Raw genomic sequence first — 20,368 nt, 5'->3', positions numbered from 1 at the left:
TTTAGCTTATATTTCTTAAAGATTACCTACCTATCAGTAACTTTATTTGTGTTTGTGTTATATTGCCTTTTTTGGCAACTGTTTGTTTGTATTATTTTTATATACGACCTCTTGTGTAATAATATACTTATGTATATATACAGTAGACATACATTTTACATAATTTATTACTAAATTTGTTTGATAATTTAATTATATTTCTATAATAAGATACTCTTGTCTATTGTGATCTTATTGTGTTGGTTGTGAGTATTATCAAAGCTTTTTTTTATTACCATTATTTGATAAGAGTTAATTAATGTGGAGATTTTTTTTATTATAATGTTTTTTTTTTACCTAATTAAAGTCTAATAAGTTAGGATGCTGTTTTTATTTCTTTGTTGAGTTTACTTTTTCTAAGCATCCAGTTTGGTTTTCTGTGCTTTTTGCATTTTATTAGTAGCTATGGTTTACTTTTTTTCATTACCTTTCTTTCATGTAATTCAGATCTTTTTACTTAGAGTTAAATGAACTAAATCTTTTGAGTAGCACACAAATAATAAACAGACTACGAATCTGTGTTCATTAGTTGAAGTTTAGAGGTTATCTGTTTTAATTTTTAATTTATTTCAATTTTTTGTTGTTGTACTTTAGCTGTAAATAAAATATTATGCTTCTTTAATGGGTCATTTACAATGTTTATATCATATAGGCTTGTTATAATTTATAGTTTTTACTTGCTTATAATAAACTCTTTGTAATTAAACCAGTTACTTAGTTTTTTCTTTTCAATAAAATCAAACAATTTTATGTAATCTAATTTGTTCTTTTAATTATTATCCATTTTATTTTTAATTACATTTTTGGAATAACAATGCTTGTTATATATAGCAGAATTTGTTATTCAATAGTCTATTACGATAGTCCTGCACTCAAAGTAAAATTTCAGCCAAAATCATTAAAAATTCCAAACTGTCCAATTTTTTACATAAATTTTAGATTTTGCATAATTTTCTTTACATTGAAAATTTATAATTGGCATTCCATTTTGGTTTTCTTTAATGATATCCATGAAAAATATTTTTAAAACAAAAAAAAAATGTTCAACTATAATGATTTTTGTATATCAGTTTTCCATTTAGTAATTCAGGGTATAATTCATTACTTTCTGATTTATATAAAGATCATTTTTTTAATAAGAGTTACTTTATCATCAACATATATAATTTATTGTAATTCAAAATCCTTGTTTTTATTATGAAAATATATTCTAAACTATTTTTAGTGGATTTCCAAAGAATTTGTAGAAATTGCTACTGCGCCCAGTCAGATTTTCTAAAAGAGTCTCGGGGGAGAGGGGAGAACCAACTTTTCTTTATGTTTTAGAGTCTCCTGAGCACTAGTGCGCAATGTTTTTATCCATATGTATGTACATGTAAGATTTTTTTCGTCGTCTCTACTGGATGCAAATCTTGACTGATTTTGACAAATCTTGTTGGGGTGATGTAAACCTATTGGGAATAGAGCTTTATTGATTTTCAAATGAATATGTTTAATGTATATTTTCAGCTTATTTTGGTTCCACTGTGCGCAATTTTTAACTGTTTTTGTTGAAAAATGATAGGATGATATAAACCTAGTAGAAATAGAACTGTATTGATTTTTAAGTGAATTGGTTCACAGGAACCAGAGTTAGAGGGAAAAAACTGGATTTTTGGGTATGTTTTCAAAGTTTTCATTTTGTAACTTGAGGGTAACATGTTAGAAAGTTGAAATTAGATTTTTGCGAACACCACCTGATGTGAGCTGGTTTCCCAGTGATCCCAAAACATCAAGTATATAAAAACATCAAATTTGGGTTATGTGAGCCGATATTGCTATGATTCAAATTCAAAATATATTTGAAGCCAAGATCAGATTTATGAGCACTGCCTGGTGCGAGCTGGTTTTCCTTTAGTACTTAAGTTTCGCAATAATCAGAACGTGATCTGGTATGAAAGAAAGGGGTTGGTTTCCAAAAAGTCAGTTTTGAAGTTTTGGGTCAATTAAAATTTTTTTGTGAATATGCCTCCAAAACTACACAAATTATGGGGAACAGTATCAAACTGACAAGTAGCAGTGTTAAACAATTGATGTAGTGACAACTCAACAAGTATATGAAAAGGAGGATTATACAAATATAGTGTATTTATTGGAAAAATATATAATACCTCACAATATTGTAAAAGAACACATGATACTAACATAACATGAAATACAAAAAACATCGAAAACAGTATTATTTTCATAAATAATTACAGCAGTGTAACATCTTTTCTTTCTTAACTAAAAGTGGAAATCTGCCTTCTGATCAGGAGAAGCCTATGATGTTCCCTCGTTTAAGAACTCTGCCACCCATGCCTAGAACCAGAAGGTGGACAGCTTGTTGGTGAACATTCTCATCAGTCTGAATGCTGTGTTCATTCAAAGATTCTTTTGATTTCAGAAAAATATGAAAATCAGATAATGCCAGATCTGTCACCTTCCTCTTAACCTCAAGGTTTCACACACAAAGTCTTCCTATAGGGACAATCCGTTTGAAGTGTCCCTAAAAAACATAAGCTGGTTGCTTGACCAGTTTAAAAAAAAATAATTGAAATTCAGTGAAGTGAATAAACTATGCTTTTTACTTTAAAGTAAATGCTGGTCAAGTAAAGTAAACCCTTGAGACTAGGTGAATAACCTTTTACTAATACTTATAAGTAAACACTTGTAACATTTGTAGTTGTCCGAGTATTTGCGAGTAGTTTTTCCATTTTGCTTTTACTTATCCAGTATTCCCTTTACTTATCAAGTAAACACTTATATGATTCATATCCTGTACATCATCACGTTCAGACACTTTTATCAATACATCAAATGTTTCTCATGTTTTAATCAATCCAGTACCGTTTGCATGCCAGTCTTTTAGCAAACATCACCATGTCTAGTGAAGAGACTAATTTCGAAGTACAAGAACCAGTAGAGCCATCTGCGTCAGAAAGTAGCAGAATGTATTTGGTAAATATTCTTAAAGACAACATCGTTGTTTTAGACCGGTCTATGAGTTCTAAAAGAATTGTTGCCAAAGAAAAAGCATAGAACACTATTCAGAAGGAATATCAGAAAAGTGCGGGGAAGTCAATTCAGTAGAAAAAATTAAAAATATTTTAAATAACATGAAAACTGACAAAAATAAAAGTGGGAATAGAGCAGTGAAATTACTAAAATGGGAATCAAATCTCCTTGAGTTATTTGAAATTCAAGAAAATCCTGTATTGCATCTGATACCGGGAACAACCAATCTAGGAATTGAAAATAGGATTCAAGAAGATACCCCAATTCAGCCTACTAACAAAATCGCGAACAAGTCGCAGACGAAAATCATTCAAAATCAGGACAGCTTGAAAAGCGTAAAAAAGAGAGACAACATTGGGACACTGATGAAACAGCCGATCTATCAACCACTGATCTTCAACGACTCGTTCTCAGTGAGCAGCTGAAACTTTCAAGAATGCAGATGAAGAGAGAGGAAATAAAAGTTAAGGCAGAGGAGACAGAACTGGAATAAGAGAAAATGAAATTACGTCAGCTGCAATCATCTTCAACAGAACTGTGCGAAGTTAATGAAGAGAACAGAGATTTTTATCCCAGCCAATACATATTGTTGAAGTAATCCTTATTTTGTATTTCTGTAAAAAAAATTATGTATTTATTTTCGTATTTGTAAGCCTTAATAAAATAAAATAAAAACCTATCACTTCCAAAAAAATATATTAAAAATCCATTTATACTTGCGGGGGCCGCGTGCGTATGTGTGTTAACACATGCTCATTCATTCGCGTGCGCACATGCAGGCACACACACCAGTATAAAATAGAAATATCCAGTATAAATGATTAATTTTGTTTGAAATCGTGGCAAAGCCATGATTTCATTTCTTCTTGCCCACTGCCCTGCCCTCTATGTCAGAGGGCAGGCAAGAAGTAGGAGTAGGATGGAACTTAATTCCATCCTCTTCAAGTTCTTCTGGTCTTCATTTTCATCCTCTTCTCTTTCATAATTGATATTTTCTTCTAACTAACAATATTCGTCATTTAAATGTTTCGCAACATTGTGTAAAACAGAACATGCTACAAATACTTTCGGAATTTTTCCCAGTTTTACACGATCAAGATTTGCCAATATCGGGAACCGTTTCTTAAGTTGACCAAAAGTGCGTTCAATAACAACTATTTCATTAGAATGTTGTTTATTGAACACTTCTTCCTGACTGTTTCCTGCTGGTTTAAAAGGTGTTATTAACCACGGGGCAATTCCGTACCCTCTGTATCCCAAAAGGCATACCGTACCATTAAATTTAGCCATGGTTTGGCAAACACTGCTCCGTCTCCAAATGCGACTGTCATGGAAGCTACCCGGCCAAGAAGCATCAACGCTAGTGATTTTTTTCAGTGGAATCATATGTTACCTGAACGTTGATGCTGGGATACTTCTTACGGTTTATGTAAGAGTCTCCGTAGCGTGCTGGTTTATTATTTCTAAGTGCGTGCAATCTACAGCACGTATTACGCTCGGCATTTTAAAGCGAGAACTCCATTTTCTCTTGGCTTTATTTAACTCATGAGCATTCTGTGGAAAGTGAATCCACTCAGATGCCTTTTCATTTATTTTGTTCAGAACGTAATCGAAAGTTTTGCATACTGTAGAACGGTGAATCCCGAAGTCTTCACTGACACTGTTTTGAAATCCAGGGTCTGATAAGTGCCGCAAAAATACTTCCATCTTCTGTTGCGATGACAGAACACCTCCTCGCTTTTCATTACTTTCTTCCAAAAAACCGTTTGTCAAAAATTAAACTGATTCTTTTGTAAAAGGAATTAGTTCTTCGTATCTTCTTCAACTCAATGCTCGCCTTTCTTTGTAAGTTTTTGGTTGACGAATGTTGACAAAGGCAGCCATACCAAGTATAACAAATTAAATGAAAGTTTGAAAAGGTTATTAAATATAGCTACCTTGAAATTCTACCAGTAAATACTTGAATACTCTTCCGAACTTAGGATTTTATTCACTCGTTTTAAGTAAAGTCTGACCAGAATCAGTAATTGCGTGTAGTTATAAGTAAACGCTTGATAAGTAAAGGTTATTCACTTCCCTGTTTTACAAGTAAAGAGAATACTTGTCAAGTATTTGGTTTGCCGTTGTTTATTCACAGAACTGCAAGTAAACACTTGTATAATTGCAAGTAAAAGTAAATACTGGTTTTTATTCACTTCACTAATTTACCCACTTGTTTCCTACATTTTTTTCAGGACCTTAAAACTGTTTTTTTTTTTTAATTTTTTATTTAAGCAATTTACCTGTGGTGGCAATTTTTGTTCTGTGCGCTCACCTATCTTTGTGATTGTAAGGGTTACAGAAAAAATCATAACCCAAAAAACTGTTGGTCCTGGAAGGATGAAACAAAAAGCAATTTAATCATATCTTCTCACGGTAAAAGTTTGGTCTAGTGGTTTATTTACTTATCTCTCTTCTTTCTATGAAAAAGTTACCAATAAATTTGAATATGAAAAACTGTGAAATTCACTTTGGTAATTTTTTTCAAGAGGCTGGCATATACAGTTTGATTAATTTTTTTATATGTAGGTATATGTTAGTAGTTTTACCGTAAGTAATATTAATGGTGATATACTTACTTATCCCAAAATTTTTATGAATTTTTGATAACTTATTTTTTAAAAATTCAAATTTTGGCTTCAAATAATTCTAATGGGGCTGGTGCTAAAAATCTCAAATTTGCACAACTTACAGTGTTTTTGTAGTTGTTTATGGCAAATAAAAACGTTTCTTGTGTATTGCACTAATAAAAAAGTTATAACCTCTCAAAAATCATGATAAACCTATTAAAAGCGATACCATCTCTTACCTTGAGTGAATATTATTAAATTGCTTTTTGTTTCATTCTTTCAGATCCAATAGTTTTTTAGTTATGATTTTTTACATAAACCGTTACAATCACAAAAATAGGTTTGCACACCGTAACAAAAATGGCCGCTACAGGTAAATTGCTTAAATAAAAAATAAAAAAAAATAGTTTTAAGGTCCTGAGATATGTAGGAAACAAGTGTGTAGGTTTCAGTTTATTTTTAAATTGGTCAAGCAACCACCCTTGGTTTACTTCAAATGGATTGACCCTATATTTAACTTCAATTAGATTGTGCACTCAGATAATTACTTGACTGAGTTTTTTTAAACATAAAAAATACTCTCCTCATACCAACAAAACAAGAGATCCTTTCACTGGTACCTCATCTTTGGAATTTTGAAATTGAAGTTCTTGGTTCATGTAGATGAAAGAAGTATATTAGCAAGATATTGTTTTCTTCACTTGTGTCTACTATTTTCCCAATCCATCATTTATCATCATAAATCCATTCAGTGATGAAACAAATTGTAAATGCATAATACTTGAGGATAAATAAAGTGCTGTACCACTAAAATCTGTATACTTTGAGTACTTATAAAGCATAATCTCTTTTGTGCTTAGAATCTATTAGACCTTTTCAATGGAATTTTCTTACAAGTATCAAACCTCTTCTCCTGTGCTGTTTACTTGTCCATTATATGATTAGATATAAAGAAGACTAAGAAAGAATAAGTAAATTTTATCAGCAACATTTTAATTGGGTGATTGACCCTTACATAATATTTTAGAAGACATTGATCACTTCACAATTGGGTAGGTGTGGTTTTCTAACCACACCTACCATGCGTTTTAATAAAACGGACTGTTATAACATTTTACTGGAATGATAACGGTTAAGGAATTTGAATCAGGATCACAAAATAAAAAATAATGAATGAAAAAAAAGTAGTTATAGGTTTACAGTGCTAGTGAAAATATGTAAAAAATAATTTTATTCATTTTAATATATAAAATCATTTGGAAAATTCATTTATTGAAAAATATATGAACAGGTTTATAGGAATGCAGAAAATTCAATATTTTATTAGTATTATTTAATAACTAATCAGTTGAAGTGTAATATCTTTCTAAAATGAAAACTTTATACTTTATAGTACCTTATTAAAAGTTGCAACAGAATTATAATCAGATCTTCTTTAACTTTATAATCAAAGTAGTACAAGGTAAAAATGTAGTTTCAGAATGTTTTTTTGTTAGGTTTTTTAACAGATGGTATTAGGCAAACTAACTGCCACATTTATCAAATAAGATTGGTTTTTAAAATTGCTTTTGTTGTAACTTTTTTATTATTATTTAGTGTTCAATAGATATTTAATAAATGTTATTTTTCTTATTCATTAAATTCTGAAATCTAATTACTTCTTGATATTTATTACTAAAGAGGATTTTGTGGTATATTTTGTGGTTAGTATTTCATTTAATTGAATAGTTTTATCATGTGTTGAAACTGGTAGACTGTTCTGAGGTTTTTAATATCTAGACAAAAATGGTTACTTGGTTAATTTTTATAGTCTATACATTTTATTTATTTCTCCTAGCAGAAGGAAATGGTTTTTTTATATTGTCTTGTTGGTTTTATTTTTTGTCAAAATGAACTTGTGATTTATTTAATCATCAGAGACACGGTATGAATACCCTTTTTGTACAGAATATATTCTCCATTAACATTGTTGCCACATAAAGTCTGGCTAATTGAATTTTTGTATACTTTTTAGACTAGTTTTGCTATTATGCATCAAATTTAGAATAAGCTGTCATCCTTCTTCCTGTGACATGATTCATTCTTGATTTTAATTTTCTATGTAGTTTCATTGGGCTTTTGTCACACTCTTCTTCAGGTATTCTTTGTATTTTCATATTCTTACTATGGTGACTAAACTCATATGTATTTAATAAATCTTCATGGTTTCTAAATAAAGACTTTCTTCATTTCTTATTTATATGTAGTTCTTGTGTTACCTTTTACCTTTCCAGAAGGTTCTGGGTTTGAAAATTGACATTTTTCACATTACAAAGTTCATCTTTCATGAGTAACTGTAATTGTACAATTATCATTTGGGTGATATAACCATGTGGCTGTTTCTTTTCTACTGAATAGCGTGTGGCCATTTCTTTATCTTACTATAGTGAATATGTCGGATTTAATTTGAAACCAAACTTTTTTTGTTAAATATTCAGCTCTTTGTGATTTCCTATCTGCTTTTTTCACAAGTTTTTCACAAAAAAGCTATCTAATAATTCATATAAAAATCAGTATTAATAAATATATATGGGAGAATGGAGTACTTTGTTATGTAGATTCAATCCTATTTTCACCATAAAGAAGGCAGTGAGTGAAAATGCCAGTATCTGGGAATAGAAGGATATTCTAACAGAATTATCTGTTTACCAGATATAATCTCACAAAAAGTACTGTATGCATGTGCATTGTCATTCAGGAAGATTCTAGGTGGTTTCTTAGCAATAACATTTTTTATATCTTCAAAGAAATTATGTTACTCATTCAATTACCCCTATAAACATGCAGTAATATTTTGATTTCACAACCTAAAAAGGTAAAAACTAGTGAAATACTATAAAAAACCAAACATAAACTATGAAAAAAATGTAGAAAATTGTAGATGAGGGCCCATGTTCTTTTTTAAAAAATGCAGCTATGAGAAAATGTAGAAACCTGCAGATGGGATTCTGTGTACCATTCCCTAAGATGGTTGTTATCCTCCAAATGCTGTGCATTTTGATGAAAGAAATTAACTGCTGTTTTCTAGTGCTCTCTTTTTGTTCTAAGGACTTTATTCCTAGTTATACAATCACTACATATTTACTGTTAAAATAAAAAAATCTCAATATATAATTTGTAGAAAAAAGTAAACAATTTTACAGTTAATAGAACTGTAATTTAATAAAGTTTAACTGAAAGCTTAATAAAAATAAGACTGATTGATAACTAATCACTTAATAAATATATAACTAAAAAGATTATATAAAAACTTACGAACAACTTGCTTAAATAAAATAAAAACTTACTTTTCAGACAATGATTAATGAATTAAGCAATGACAATTATGACAATGAATTAAGCAAGCAACAATTCAGTACAACTCTCTTAAAAAACATTGAACTGTATTGCAAGTATGATTAGTCGCTATTGAGTGCAAAACTCACTCATGTACATCAAATTGAAGGAATGTTAAATGAATAGCTTCCATGTAAAAACTAACAATGACTTGTATTACACATATATTGCAAAAGTTGTGTTTCACATATAGTTTCAAGAACTAAAAGTTAAAATAAACTAAATTAAAGGGTGAGTGAACTAGTCAGAAATGCAGGGTTAATGAGTTTAATGTTGTGGTTACTCTAATTCAACCTGTGATATTCTTCAGTAATAATTGCAAGAACGTCACAACTCACACAGGAATGAACAAGTGGAGATCGATAATGACACAACTGTGAGACATCAATATGATGATGTCATCCAAGCAGTATAGGTTTTCTGTAGCCTTAACAAGCACACAATTATGAATCCACAAACCTTATTTACATTTATACAGTCTAGGATTTACATTACTTGTGATAAATTTTAGTGGTTGTTAAATGTTGTTAATAAAAGTAATAAAGATATTTATCACTTTTATTTTTTTTATCATCTTTAAGAACTCTTAGAAATTTCTGCCATCAAGAATGGTTTTATGTATATATTTTTGTTTAAATTGAATGTCTTTAGCAAATGTATTGTGGCAGTAACCTTTGTGATCTTAATGATTTTTTTAATAAGTTTTTATAAAAAAAAAATGTTTCGATGAAGCAAAAATTTTTGTGAAATTGTTTAATGTAGTTACTAAATAAAATGTTACAAAATATTAATTTTATTAAAATAATTATAATCTGTTTTTAGACTTCAATTTGTAATCTAGACTAACATTTAGTAATATTATTTTGTGCTATTTGGTTTTCTACTGTATAAGTTCTTGCTGTTTTTCTTTGATAATTTATTTTGCTTTATATGGAGGTATCTATATTCTTGTTTTATATCCAAAACTGAGTATTTCCTGTTACTTTTTGTTTATTCCTCAATGAAAATTATTTCCTTAGTGTAACTTAATCACAGATCTTTTCATCTTCAACTCGCCTTAGAATTTCCTCATTCTTCATTCATGTGTTACCAATAGAACTTCAATATTCTGTTATATTTGCACTTCCAAAGCCTCTACTTTTTCTGTTCCTTTTTATTAATCCAAATATATAAGCTATTGGGTTGCTTGAGAAGTTAAAGATTTTAATACATTTTCTGTTGGATTGCTTTATCATTATTTCCTTTTTTTATCTGGCCATTATGGTTTACATAGTTTATTTCTTTACTTGAATTCGCGATTTTAACCGACTTAAAAAAAAAAAATTTCACAGTATACTACGAGTGATTGTGTACTGCTTTTATGTTCATTCAAGCCTTATTCTTCTCCTAATGGACTGATTTCCATAATTCAAATTTTATAAGGCTCCTCTAGTGTTCCTGTTACAACTTTTTTCCATTATCTATATTTGAAAATATTTTTAATTTTTTGTTGATATAATTGCTTGGATTGATTGTTTTAGTGTTGTATAGTTTCTGATGTAATTCCGATAATCAAAATATTTTCATCCTAAGTTGCAAGAAAATTAGTTAAAAACTTAGAAAAAAATAATTTATTTTCTTGCTTTCATAGGGCTTTAGTGCATACTAAATAACTGTCTTGGTGTCATTTTTTTTATTGTTTTACTTTTTTCAGTATGCTGTTTCTCGTCATTAATTTCTTGCCTTTTTCCTAAGAGTATCATTTTTCTTGAACTCATATTTTAAACAAAAGTAAAACCAAAAAAAGAAAGCAAAATAAATTCTTCAAAGAAATTAAACTGATTTAAAAAAAATCTCCAAAAAATAACTTTTTAGTTTGTCTTGAATTTTGAAGGTATAAAAATTACCAATTAGCAAGTTGTGTTGGCAAGTGATTTAATTTGGTTTTGACTTCCGTAAGTCAAAATTTAAAGAATTTTAAAAGTATTATTTATTTATTTTTCTGCTAATTTTATTGATAAATGAACTTTATCAGCCATTTCTTTTGCCAAATAAGTGAATAAATCTAGAAGCATGCCTTTTTATGATTATTGATGTTAATGTAATACTTTGTTAAATTTTTAATCTTGGTATTACATGAAAATGTACAGAACCTGAGATTTTGCTTACCTATGTAATGTAAGCAAAATGTTCTTCACATATGTGCAGAATTGTATTTAAAAAATAAATAAAAATTAGGTTAGGTTCTGTCTCCAAATAGAAAACAACATATATTGAAAACTACACATTCTTATAGCTTCCAGGAGTTCAAATTCAAAGCTGACCGTTTAAACTTCTATGCTAATTCTTTTTTTTATACCATTTTGTTATAGCATTTTTTTTTTTTAAAATGGATGGGTTACATCATTTTTGCATTATTTCAAGTTTTTAACTTTTGTTAAAAATTTTTGGTACAGTAGCATAAGAAAGTGTTTTATTTTTATAATTTTATATATATATATATATATAAAATTTAATAACAATATTTAACAGATAAATGATAATAAGTGGTCTTAATAGTTTTAAATTAAAATTCTTTTTCAGTAGATCATAAAACTTAGTTCATTAAACTAAGTGTTATTGGAATTAACTCTGTTATTCATTGTAAAAACTGACTAGAGAAAAAAAATTGTTAATTTTCTGCAAAATGCTCAAACTGCGTGCCTAAAGGATTTACTGAATTCATACTAAATATCAGATTTTAAATGAGAATTCTTCTGTTTTAATGTATTTAAGAACTGAGGCTTATAAGTATAAAAATAAAAAATAAAAATTGATTTTAAGGTATATATTGCATTGAGTTTAAAGAAATAGGAAATCCTCATATGATTATCATTTTTCGTTTAATGTCATATCACTGTTTTAAGAATTTAATAAAGCAAATTATTATTGTTATTATTATTTTAACTTTTCAATCAAATCACTAATTTCCATCTGTCATATTATGATGAAACTTAACGAACTTCATCTATCTAAATAAGATTCATTACTTATATTCTTGATAAAGAATATGACTCTTCTTCAGTCATTTGAAGAGGGCAGTTCAGATTCATAAATATGTAAATCCCTATTGTCAATGCAAAATGAATGAAATTGATAAAATTTAGAGATTCTAATATCAAATATTATCATGATGAAGACACAATGCTATGACTAACTATGCTTCCAAAAATTGTAAAATGATTTGAATATATTTTCTTAATTTATGAGGCAAAATTTGTTATTAATGTTTATTTCAATCTAAATACCTAGCTTTTACCTCTTAATAGTTGTGTGTGTCTTTTCAAATCCAGCTTTTTGCTAGTTTCTAGTTAATGATTTATAGCATTCAGATCATTAGTGTTTAATTACTTTTGGGTATTATTTCTTGATTATAGATCCAGGATGGGCTATACTTAACAGAGGACTTTTAGTATGTGATGAATGCTGTAGTGTCCATAGGAGTTTGGGTCGTCATATTTCACAAGTCAGATCCTTAAAAAAAGCTTATTGGCCAGCAACACTCTTAAAAGTAAGTTAAAGAATTAGTTTTTAATTATTTGGTTATGTTATTTGTAGGCTTATATTAATCGTGTTATTGGAATTCCGATAGATTTTTATTTGCTATTCAATGACAGTATTAGAAAAATGACTGTTTTTAGTTTCTCAGAATGCTTATCAAATAATTTAAGTAATCTATTTGCACTAGCATAGTTTTGGAAATTACGAGGGTTATTTTTTTTTCAAGGTCCTATCGGTCACGAAATTAAAATCACAGTGAAAATAAAAGATTTTTTATTTTTAACAAGTACTTACATAGTAACACTATTTCTCTACATAATCGCCACTCCAATTTAGACATTTGTTGTAGCGTGGTACCAACTTTCCAATACCCTCGTCGTAGAACGGAGCTGCCTGTGTTTTCAGCCATGTTTCTACGCTGGTCTGCAGCTCGATGTCTTTGCCAAAATGTTGTCCTCCTAGCCAGCGTTTCATGTGAGCCGAGAGGTGAAAATCGAATGGAGCCAAGTCCGGGCTGTATGGGGGGTGATCAAACACTTCCCAACGAAAACGCTGCAGGAGCTTCTTTGTTACAGCTGCAGTGTGCGACCGAGCATTGTCATGGAGAAAGACAATGCCTGATGACAACATTCCTCTCCGCTTATTCTTATTCACCTACCATACAGCACGGACTTGGCTCCATCCGATTTTCACTTCTTTGCTCACATGAAACGCTGGCTAGGAGGACAACATTTTGGCACAGACATTTAGACAAATGTCTAAATCAGAGTGGCGACTATGTAGAAAAATAGCATAACTGTGTAAGTACTTGTTACAAATAAATGTAGTCAGGTTAAGAATGTTAGGCTGTTATAAATAAATAAAAAATTTCTATTTGGTAGTTAAACAAAACTTTCTTATGTATCACTATTTTATATATTCCATCATGGTCAAAATTGTAGCTAGTTTTGTCTGTCATTCACTGACAGTCTTAGGTAGATTTCATAAGAAAGCTACCTGTTGTAATGGTGCCATGATTCAACTTGCCGAAAATTTTAACATATCTTTGCATTTTACATCCCCAGACCCCAAAACCACCATCAGCTCAAACATTTATAAATACATATATATATTTCATTTTCTTGTGGACCCGATAACTGCCGTAATTTTGTGCCAGTCCCTTTCAAACTGTTCATTAAACATTACTCGTCCCAAAATCTCAGTTGAGTTTGTTAATGGCCAAAATCAGACCATGAGGGTGGAAATGGGGGAACTTTTTTGAAAAAAAAATATCGCTATAACTTTCTTATTAAGTTAAATATCGAATTCGTTTAAAGTTCCTACTATTTTTTGATAAGGGTCTAAAACTTATGTAAGTAAAGTTTTCTAATATCACCAATCATTGGTCCAGGGGATGGAAAAAATGGGATTTTGAAGACAAAAAAACATACCTCCCTTAATAGAACAGTGTCGAATTGTTTAAAGTGGTTGTTAGTTCTCTAAACATTACCTAAAAATTTTGTCTGAAACAATTTTTGATATGACCAACCCTTACGGCAAGAGATGTCCAAAATGTTGCTGGAATTGTAAGAAGATGGAGCTTGTCATATGCTAAACATGTGAAACCTTTTTCACATGTAACCATAGTTGTATTGAATAAATTTGTAGTTTTTCTTAACTTTAAGGTGGAAATCTTTTTTATCACTTACTTAGCGCTGGTGAAATCTATGTCTGCCTTCCGGTGTGCCAAAAGGGATATTTTTTTACACCTCATCATCATCTTTGATGTAAGTGTTGCCACTTAAAAATTCATTTTGTTTTGGGAGGCCAGTTTAGGGCTGTGTTGTAGGTGGTTGAATATTTCGCAGCCAAAATGTTTTGGCTGCTGTTGCCATATGTAGGCAATCATACAACTGAACATTGTAATCAAACAACTGAACATCGTCACCTTACCAAAAGCTTGCATTTGTTTTGATAGTGTGAAGAACCTGTCAACTGTTACAGATGTACAATGTTTGTTCCACATGGCATGAAATCCACTAAACAAGAGGAGTAGTTTTTAGGTTCCAGAAAACTTTATTTATTTTCCATGTGCTCACAGCTTACTTGACATAATTTTGTAAATATCCAAGATATTCGATAATTTTATGTTGAGTGATCTTGAAATCTTAAGAGATATGTTGGTTGAGTCACCACACCGTATGCTGTTGCACATTTAAAGTTACTTTTCTTAACTGGAAGAGATATCGAAAAAGATAGAGCTTTTTTTGTAGAAAATTTAATTTCAAATACTGCAATTGGTCTCTGAATTCAGTTTGATCAACAGTTTGACCATAGTAAACTTTCACAATATTAATAGTGCTACGTTCTTCCTAGGTATAAAAACTATGTCATGCAAAATTTCAGCTCCATCAATTAAGTAGTTTTTACGTGAAAGAGTAACAGACTTGCAGAAACCAATAAATTTTTACATAAATCAGATAAATTTTCACCAGAGGACATGGGTGTATCCTGAGAGGAACAAGGGGCCAGCAGCCCCCTCTCCAAGATGAAAAAAAAATAAAACAAAAAATTATAGAAATAAATTTTTGAGAACTTTAAAATGAAAAAATTTTGAAAGAAACTAATTATAAAACAGAGACACTAACACCATATCTGAGAAGATTTAAGAACTACTGTTACATGCTGGTGCCATCTTACTTGTGGCAACAAGAGTTTTCTAGAATGGTCTCATCACACTGCGCCATCTTGCTTGCAGCAACAAGAGTTTTGTAGAATAGTTTCAGCACTCTTATCTCATTTCACGATGTGACAGGAATATTCCAGAAGCTATTTACAAAGTATATAAGAGCGCACACATTTTTGGTTAGAATTAGTGCAGTTATTACTTATACACAAATGTGTAAGTATATACAATTTTTTACAACTGTTAAATTTGTTTTTCGTGCTGGCCACCTGCCATCCATTTTATTTTAATGAATGGATATTAAAACATTTTTTTGTAAGTAACCTGCTATGGCATTTATTACATGATTTTATTTAACTTGCAATGTATGTACTGTAAATTTACATAAATGTGATTTTTGCTTCAAAAGCATGTAACTTAAAATTAGTTATTCTTCATTTTTTTGTTATTTTTCTATGCTTGCAAGTGTTATACCACTAGGAATTATTTTAGATCTTTCACAATAAAATAGTGTTTTGTTTTAAGTATATAATTTTTATTAAGTTCTTCTAAATAATCTATACTTTTGATGAACAATTAAAAATAATTCAAAACATGGCCTAATTACGAATGCTGCTTTTGGCAGTTGCTTGGTTTTTATATCATTAAAATCAGTTTGATTCTAGTTTGTATTGAATTCTTCAGTAAAGAAAGGAAAACATTTAACTACCTTGTGACAGATTTATGATGATATGGGTACATGAAAATATCAGTTTTGGGGTCCCTGAGTCCAAAAAAGTGGTTTTTAAAAAATGTGTGTATGTCTGATAAACTTTCTATTGATGATTCTTCTGTAAGCTTATAAGGTTATAATGATGAGTAATATTTTTGAATTAAGCTCAACTTGTATAATCATATACTGTATAAAACTCAGTTTTGAAGAAAATGTCAGTTAGAACCTTCCTTGTGAAAAACCAGTGCAACGAGAAGCCATATCCACATCAACATTTGGTCAAATTAAATTTTTTTTTTTTTGTAGTGGATTTAAAATGAAAAAAGATACCAACAGCAGTGATGAGGACAAGGAAGTACAGTCACCCTAACAAGAGGGTGCACTGTGAGTGCGGGGCCTTCTTCTATGGTTCATACCAATGTACAACACAGTGAAAGTGAAATTAAGGATGATAGTTGTCATGAAGATGATAATGGAAAGTTTATTGGCCTGGCAAGCACTATGCTGATTGATAAGAAAAAAGTCTCTTGGAAAATGTCTGGGTGCCTTCAGAGAATTTTGTGGTATTCATTTGAATAGTTACTGTTCTTAATTGTTTCCTGTGTCTCATTTTTTCTGGGAAGAGCATGGATCGAAAAACATGTCATACTGATCATCTATCATCCAAAATGAAATATTTGATCTATGTGGTGCTAAATCAGTGAACACATCATCACAGGGTTTAAAAAAGCTTGGACTTAACAGTATTTTGGCTGACAACACCGTGGATATTTCTAGTAAAGAACAACTGTTTATTGGATTATGTTTCTTCAATGAAAAGGCCAACAAAGTTGAGTTAGAATTTTTAGGCCTTGTGGAGCTTGAAGGACTATATATATATCTGTGGTTTCATCAGCCAGAATGCTTTTTTGGTGAAAGATCTAAAAGGATTCCTAGTGGTATAACACTTGCAAGTATAGAAAGATTAAAAAAAAATGAAGAATAATAAATTTTAAGTTATATGCTTTTAAAGCAAGAGTAGCATTTATGTAAATTTACAGTACATACATTGTAAGTTAATAAAAGCATGTAATAAATGTCACAGAAGGCTATTTACAAAAAAAATGTTGTAATATCCATTCATTATAATAAAGTGGATGGCAGGTGGCTGACAAAAAAACAAACTTAACAGTCGTAAAATTGTATATGCTACTTACACACTTGTGTGAAAGTAATAACTGCACTGACTCAAACCAAAAATGCATGTGCTCTAATATACTTTGTAAATAGCTTCTGGAATATTCCATCTCTATCATGTGAAATGAGATGAGAGTGACAAGACTATTCTAGGAAACTCTTGTTGTTGCAAGTAGGATGGCGCCGGGGTGTAACAGTAGTTCTTAAATCTTCTCACAGATGGTGTGAGTGTCTAGTTTGTAATTAGTTTCTTTCAAAATGTTTAATTTTTAATTTTCAGAAAGTTATTTTTATATTTTTTTTAAAAATCTTTTCCATCGTGGTAGGGAGGGAGCTGCTCCCTCTTGCCCTCCTGGATACGCCATGACAGAGGATATTTCAGCATTTGAAAATTGGGTTTCGTGGGAATATCTTATTCATTTTAACTTATTTTAAATGCTCAGGATAACAGTAATGTATTTATATTCATGAAACTTGGCTTGGTCCAATCTAATGAAACACAAAAAAATTAAGTAACTTGGTGTTGTTTGAGAGAAGTCACTTGTGCAGGTTTGATGTGCAAATATTCTTTCTTTTATATATCTTTTATTTAGTAAAATGTACTGTTCCCCAGTTTCCTTGTTCACTTAGAAATCCTACTTATTGACTCTCTGCTAGTTAATACTTCCAGTAGAATGAGTATGCATACTAAAATGTAGATTGATTGTATTATCTGCAAGAGGGTTTAAAATTGGTTTATTGAAATTAAAATTAAGGTACTAAACTTATTCTTAAATTTTTAAGTTACTTAATGAGGTCTGAAAGTACTGTTTTATAAAATTTATTGTTTATTAATAAAATAAAAAACAGTTAATTGTTTAAATCTGAACCCCCACAAAAAAAATGTATAGCAAACTATTAGTTTATAATTTACTTATTTTCTGTTTAGATGGTGCAGACTTTAAATGCTGGAGGAGTTAACAGTTTATGGGAACATGCGCTCTGTGATTCAAAGATTATTCGTAGAAAGCCACAACCAAAGGATCCATTACAGTAAGTTATTAAATGGATTTTTTAAACTATGTTTATACTCTTTATTGGAGGTTTAAAATTATTACTCTGTTTGTTATTCTTTTGTCAATGGGTTGTGAAAATAATTTAATAGAAGATTATTTTTTATTATTTCATGCTTTTTCTTTCATCCTGTATATGTATGTGTTAGTTGCTTTGCATGCTTATAATTATAAATGTATGATTTGTCATGGTTAGAAATACTGTCATGAGTGACTGACTGCTGTTTTTTGTTGAGTTACGAAACAACTGTAATTTTAATAAAAAAGCTGACTGTGAATTGCATTACTTTCCTAGCTTTGGCAGTCAAGTTAGGCAATCCATTTTTGAAGAGAAACTTTTTATTAAAAACAGTTACCAAAATTATGAATTCTTTTATCATATTTTTCTTTATATATCTTTATTTCAAATTTGATGATATATAATTAAATAATTAAACAAAAAAAGAACATTTATTTCTGTACTTTGGGAGGACTTAATGAAAGTTGAATAGTGAGACTATTGTTTTGTGTTTTTGTTCTTTTCCAAACTTATACAATAACTATAAGTACAGCAAGTGAATACAGTTCTATTAGCTAGCTTCAGTTATTTCTTTGTTGAAAAAAAAACATGATTTTTAATCGATTTTAATGTCATTGATTTAAAAAATAATTATTTATTAAATATAAAATTACTTGTTTAATTATATTTAAATCTTTTAATTTTTGAAGCCAAGATGCTCATCAAGATAAAGCAATAATCACAATTATTTGTGTGTTACATCCCAATTTTGCAAAATATATCTCAACGTTTTGAAAGTTTAGGGGCTCATGTATCGGGTGGCTTTTTTTAATGATTAAAATATTCACTTAAACTGATTTTAAATAATTAAAACAAAATTTAAAAAAAAATGTTCGATTTTTTTTAATTTTGAGAGTTCCCCAACAGGGAAGGGTATTAAATTGTTTTAGTGACTATTGTTTAATTAAATACATTTTGAGCATTAAAAATTTGAAATTGCAAAAAAAATAATTTTTTTGTTTTGTGGGTTCTAATACTCCAGAAGAAGCATTTGGGTAATATTAATTTTTAAAAAAAGGAAAAAAAAAAAAAAAAACATTTTTAAAATGTTTTAAAAATTACAAAAGATACAGCCATAATTATAAACAAAGTTTAAATTTTCTACGAAGGAGGGGGGTGAAAAATTTCAGCTAATTTTGTTTTTGCTGAATAGTAAGGGCTATCAAAAAATTAAGTATTTATACTTTAAATGTAATGGGTAATTTGCTATATGGATTTAAATTTAAAAAAAAGAAAGAAAAAAATATATTTTTTGTTACCACAGACCATTGGGGTGGGATGGACAACAAATTTTTAGTGTTTTGAAGGCCTATTGATGTGGAAAATATAGGTACAAAAAACTTCCATTAACCCCTTTTCTGAATCAAGATAGAGAAAGAAATAAAATAAAGTTATCTTTTTTGGAGTGGGTGAATATTAAATAAGAATTTTTGGTAATTTGTAATGTTGAAAACTTCAACTTTTGTAAGAAAGATACCACCCCTTTTTCCAAGTTCTGCAAAAATTTAATACATTCTTTCTCCCTGAAGCCTAGTACCTGTCTACCTTTCTACCAAGTTTAAGAAAATTAGTCATCAGGGTCCAAAAATAGATATTTGGACTTGGGAGCATTGGAATAAAATATTTTTTTCTAAATTATTTGCAGTTTATATAAATTTATCTTTTTTGTTGCAAAATTAAAAAAAAGTCTCCTCAAGGCACAACACTTTAAAAAAGACCAATCTACTTAGATTTTTTTTACCATTCTATATACTATATTGTTATAAATTGAATAACTGAATAGAATTAAAAGTTTGATTCTTCTTTATGACAGTGCTCTAATAATTTTCTAAATTAAGAATTATTGCACTACAATTGTTTAATGAAGCACAATAACATCCTACACAATGTTTTTTACTGTAGTGCTGTTTTGTCTTACTGCTTTTAGATTGATGTTGTCGTCTTATGATTAGAAATATGTAAAGTATAATTGTCAATTTAATGTGTATGTTTTGTGCAATGTTATAATACAGTCACAGTCCTCTCTCTTTTCTGATATTCCTCTTTAACATGTCTAACATGGAAGAAAAGGACGGGGAATTGGAATCAAAATTCAAAATGAGGTTTTGTTAGCTGTGATGGAATAGG

The 20,368-nt window shown here is 29.6% G+C and overlaps 1 protein-coding gene across 1 annotated transcript in view; it reads left to right on the top strand.

The window, feature by feature from the left end:
- Positions 1-20,368, top strand: part of Git (ARF GTPase-activating protein GIT1) — a 79,423-nt gene that overhangs the window by 4,287 nt on the left and 54,768 nt on the right. Inside the window, exons 2-3 of the mRNA XM_075364233.1 lie at positions 12,455-12,588; positions 18,060-18,163. Of these exons, the coding sequence (XP_075220348.1) occupies positions 12,455-12,588; positions 18,060-18,163 (238 nt within the window). The remainder of the gene's footprint in view (positions 1-12,454; positions 12,589-18,059; positions 18,164-20,368) is intronic.

This window comes from Lycorma delicatula, chromosome 4, assembly GCF_047948215.1.
Source record: "Lycorma delicatula isolate Av1 chromosome 4, ASM4794821v1, whole genome shotgun sequence".
NCBI classification, from domain to species: domain Eukaryota; kingdom Metazoa; phylum Arthropoda; class Insecta; order Hemiptera; family Fulgoridae; genus Lycorma; species Lycorma delicatula.
The sequence above is the reverse complement of the archived record's forward strand: the minus strand, read 5'-3'. Positions and strand labels throughout refer to the sequence as shown.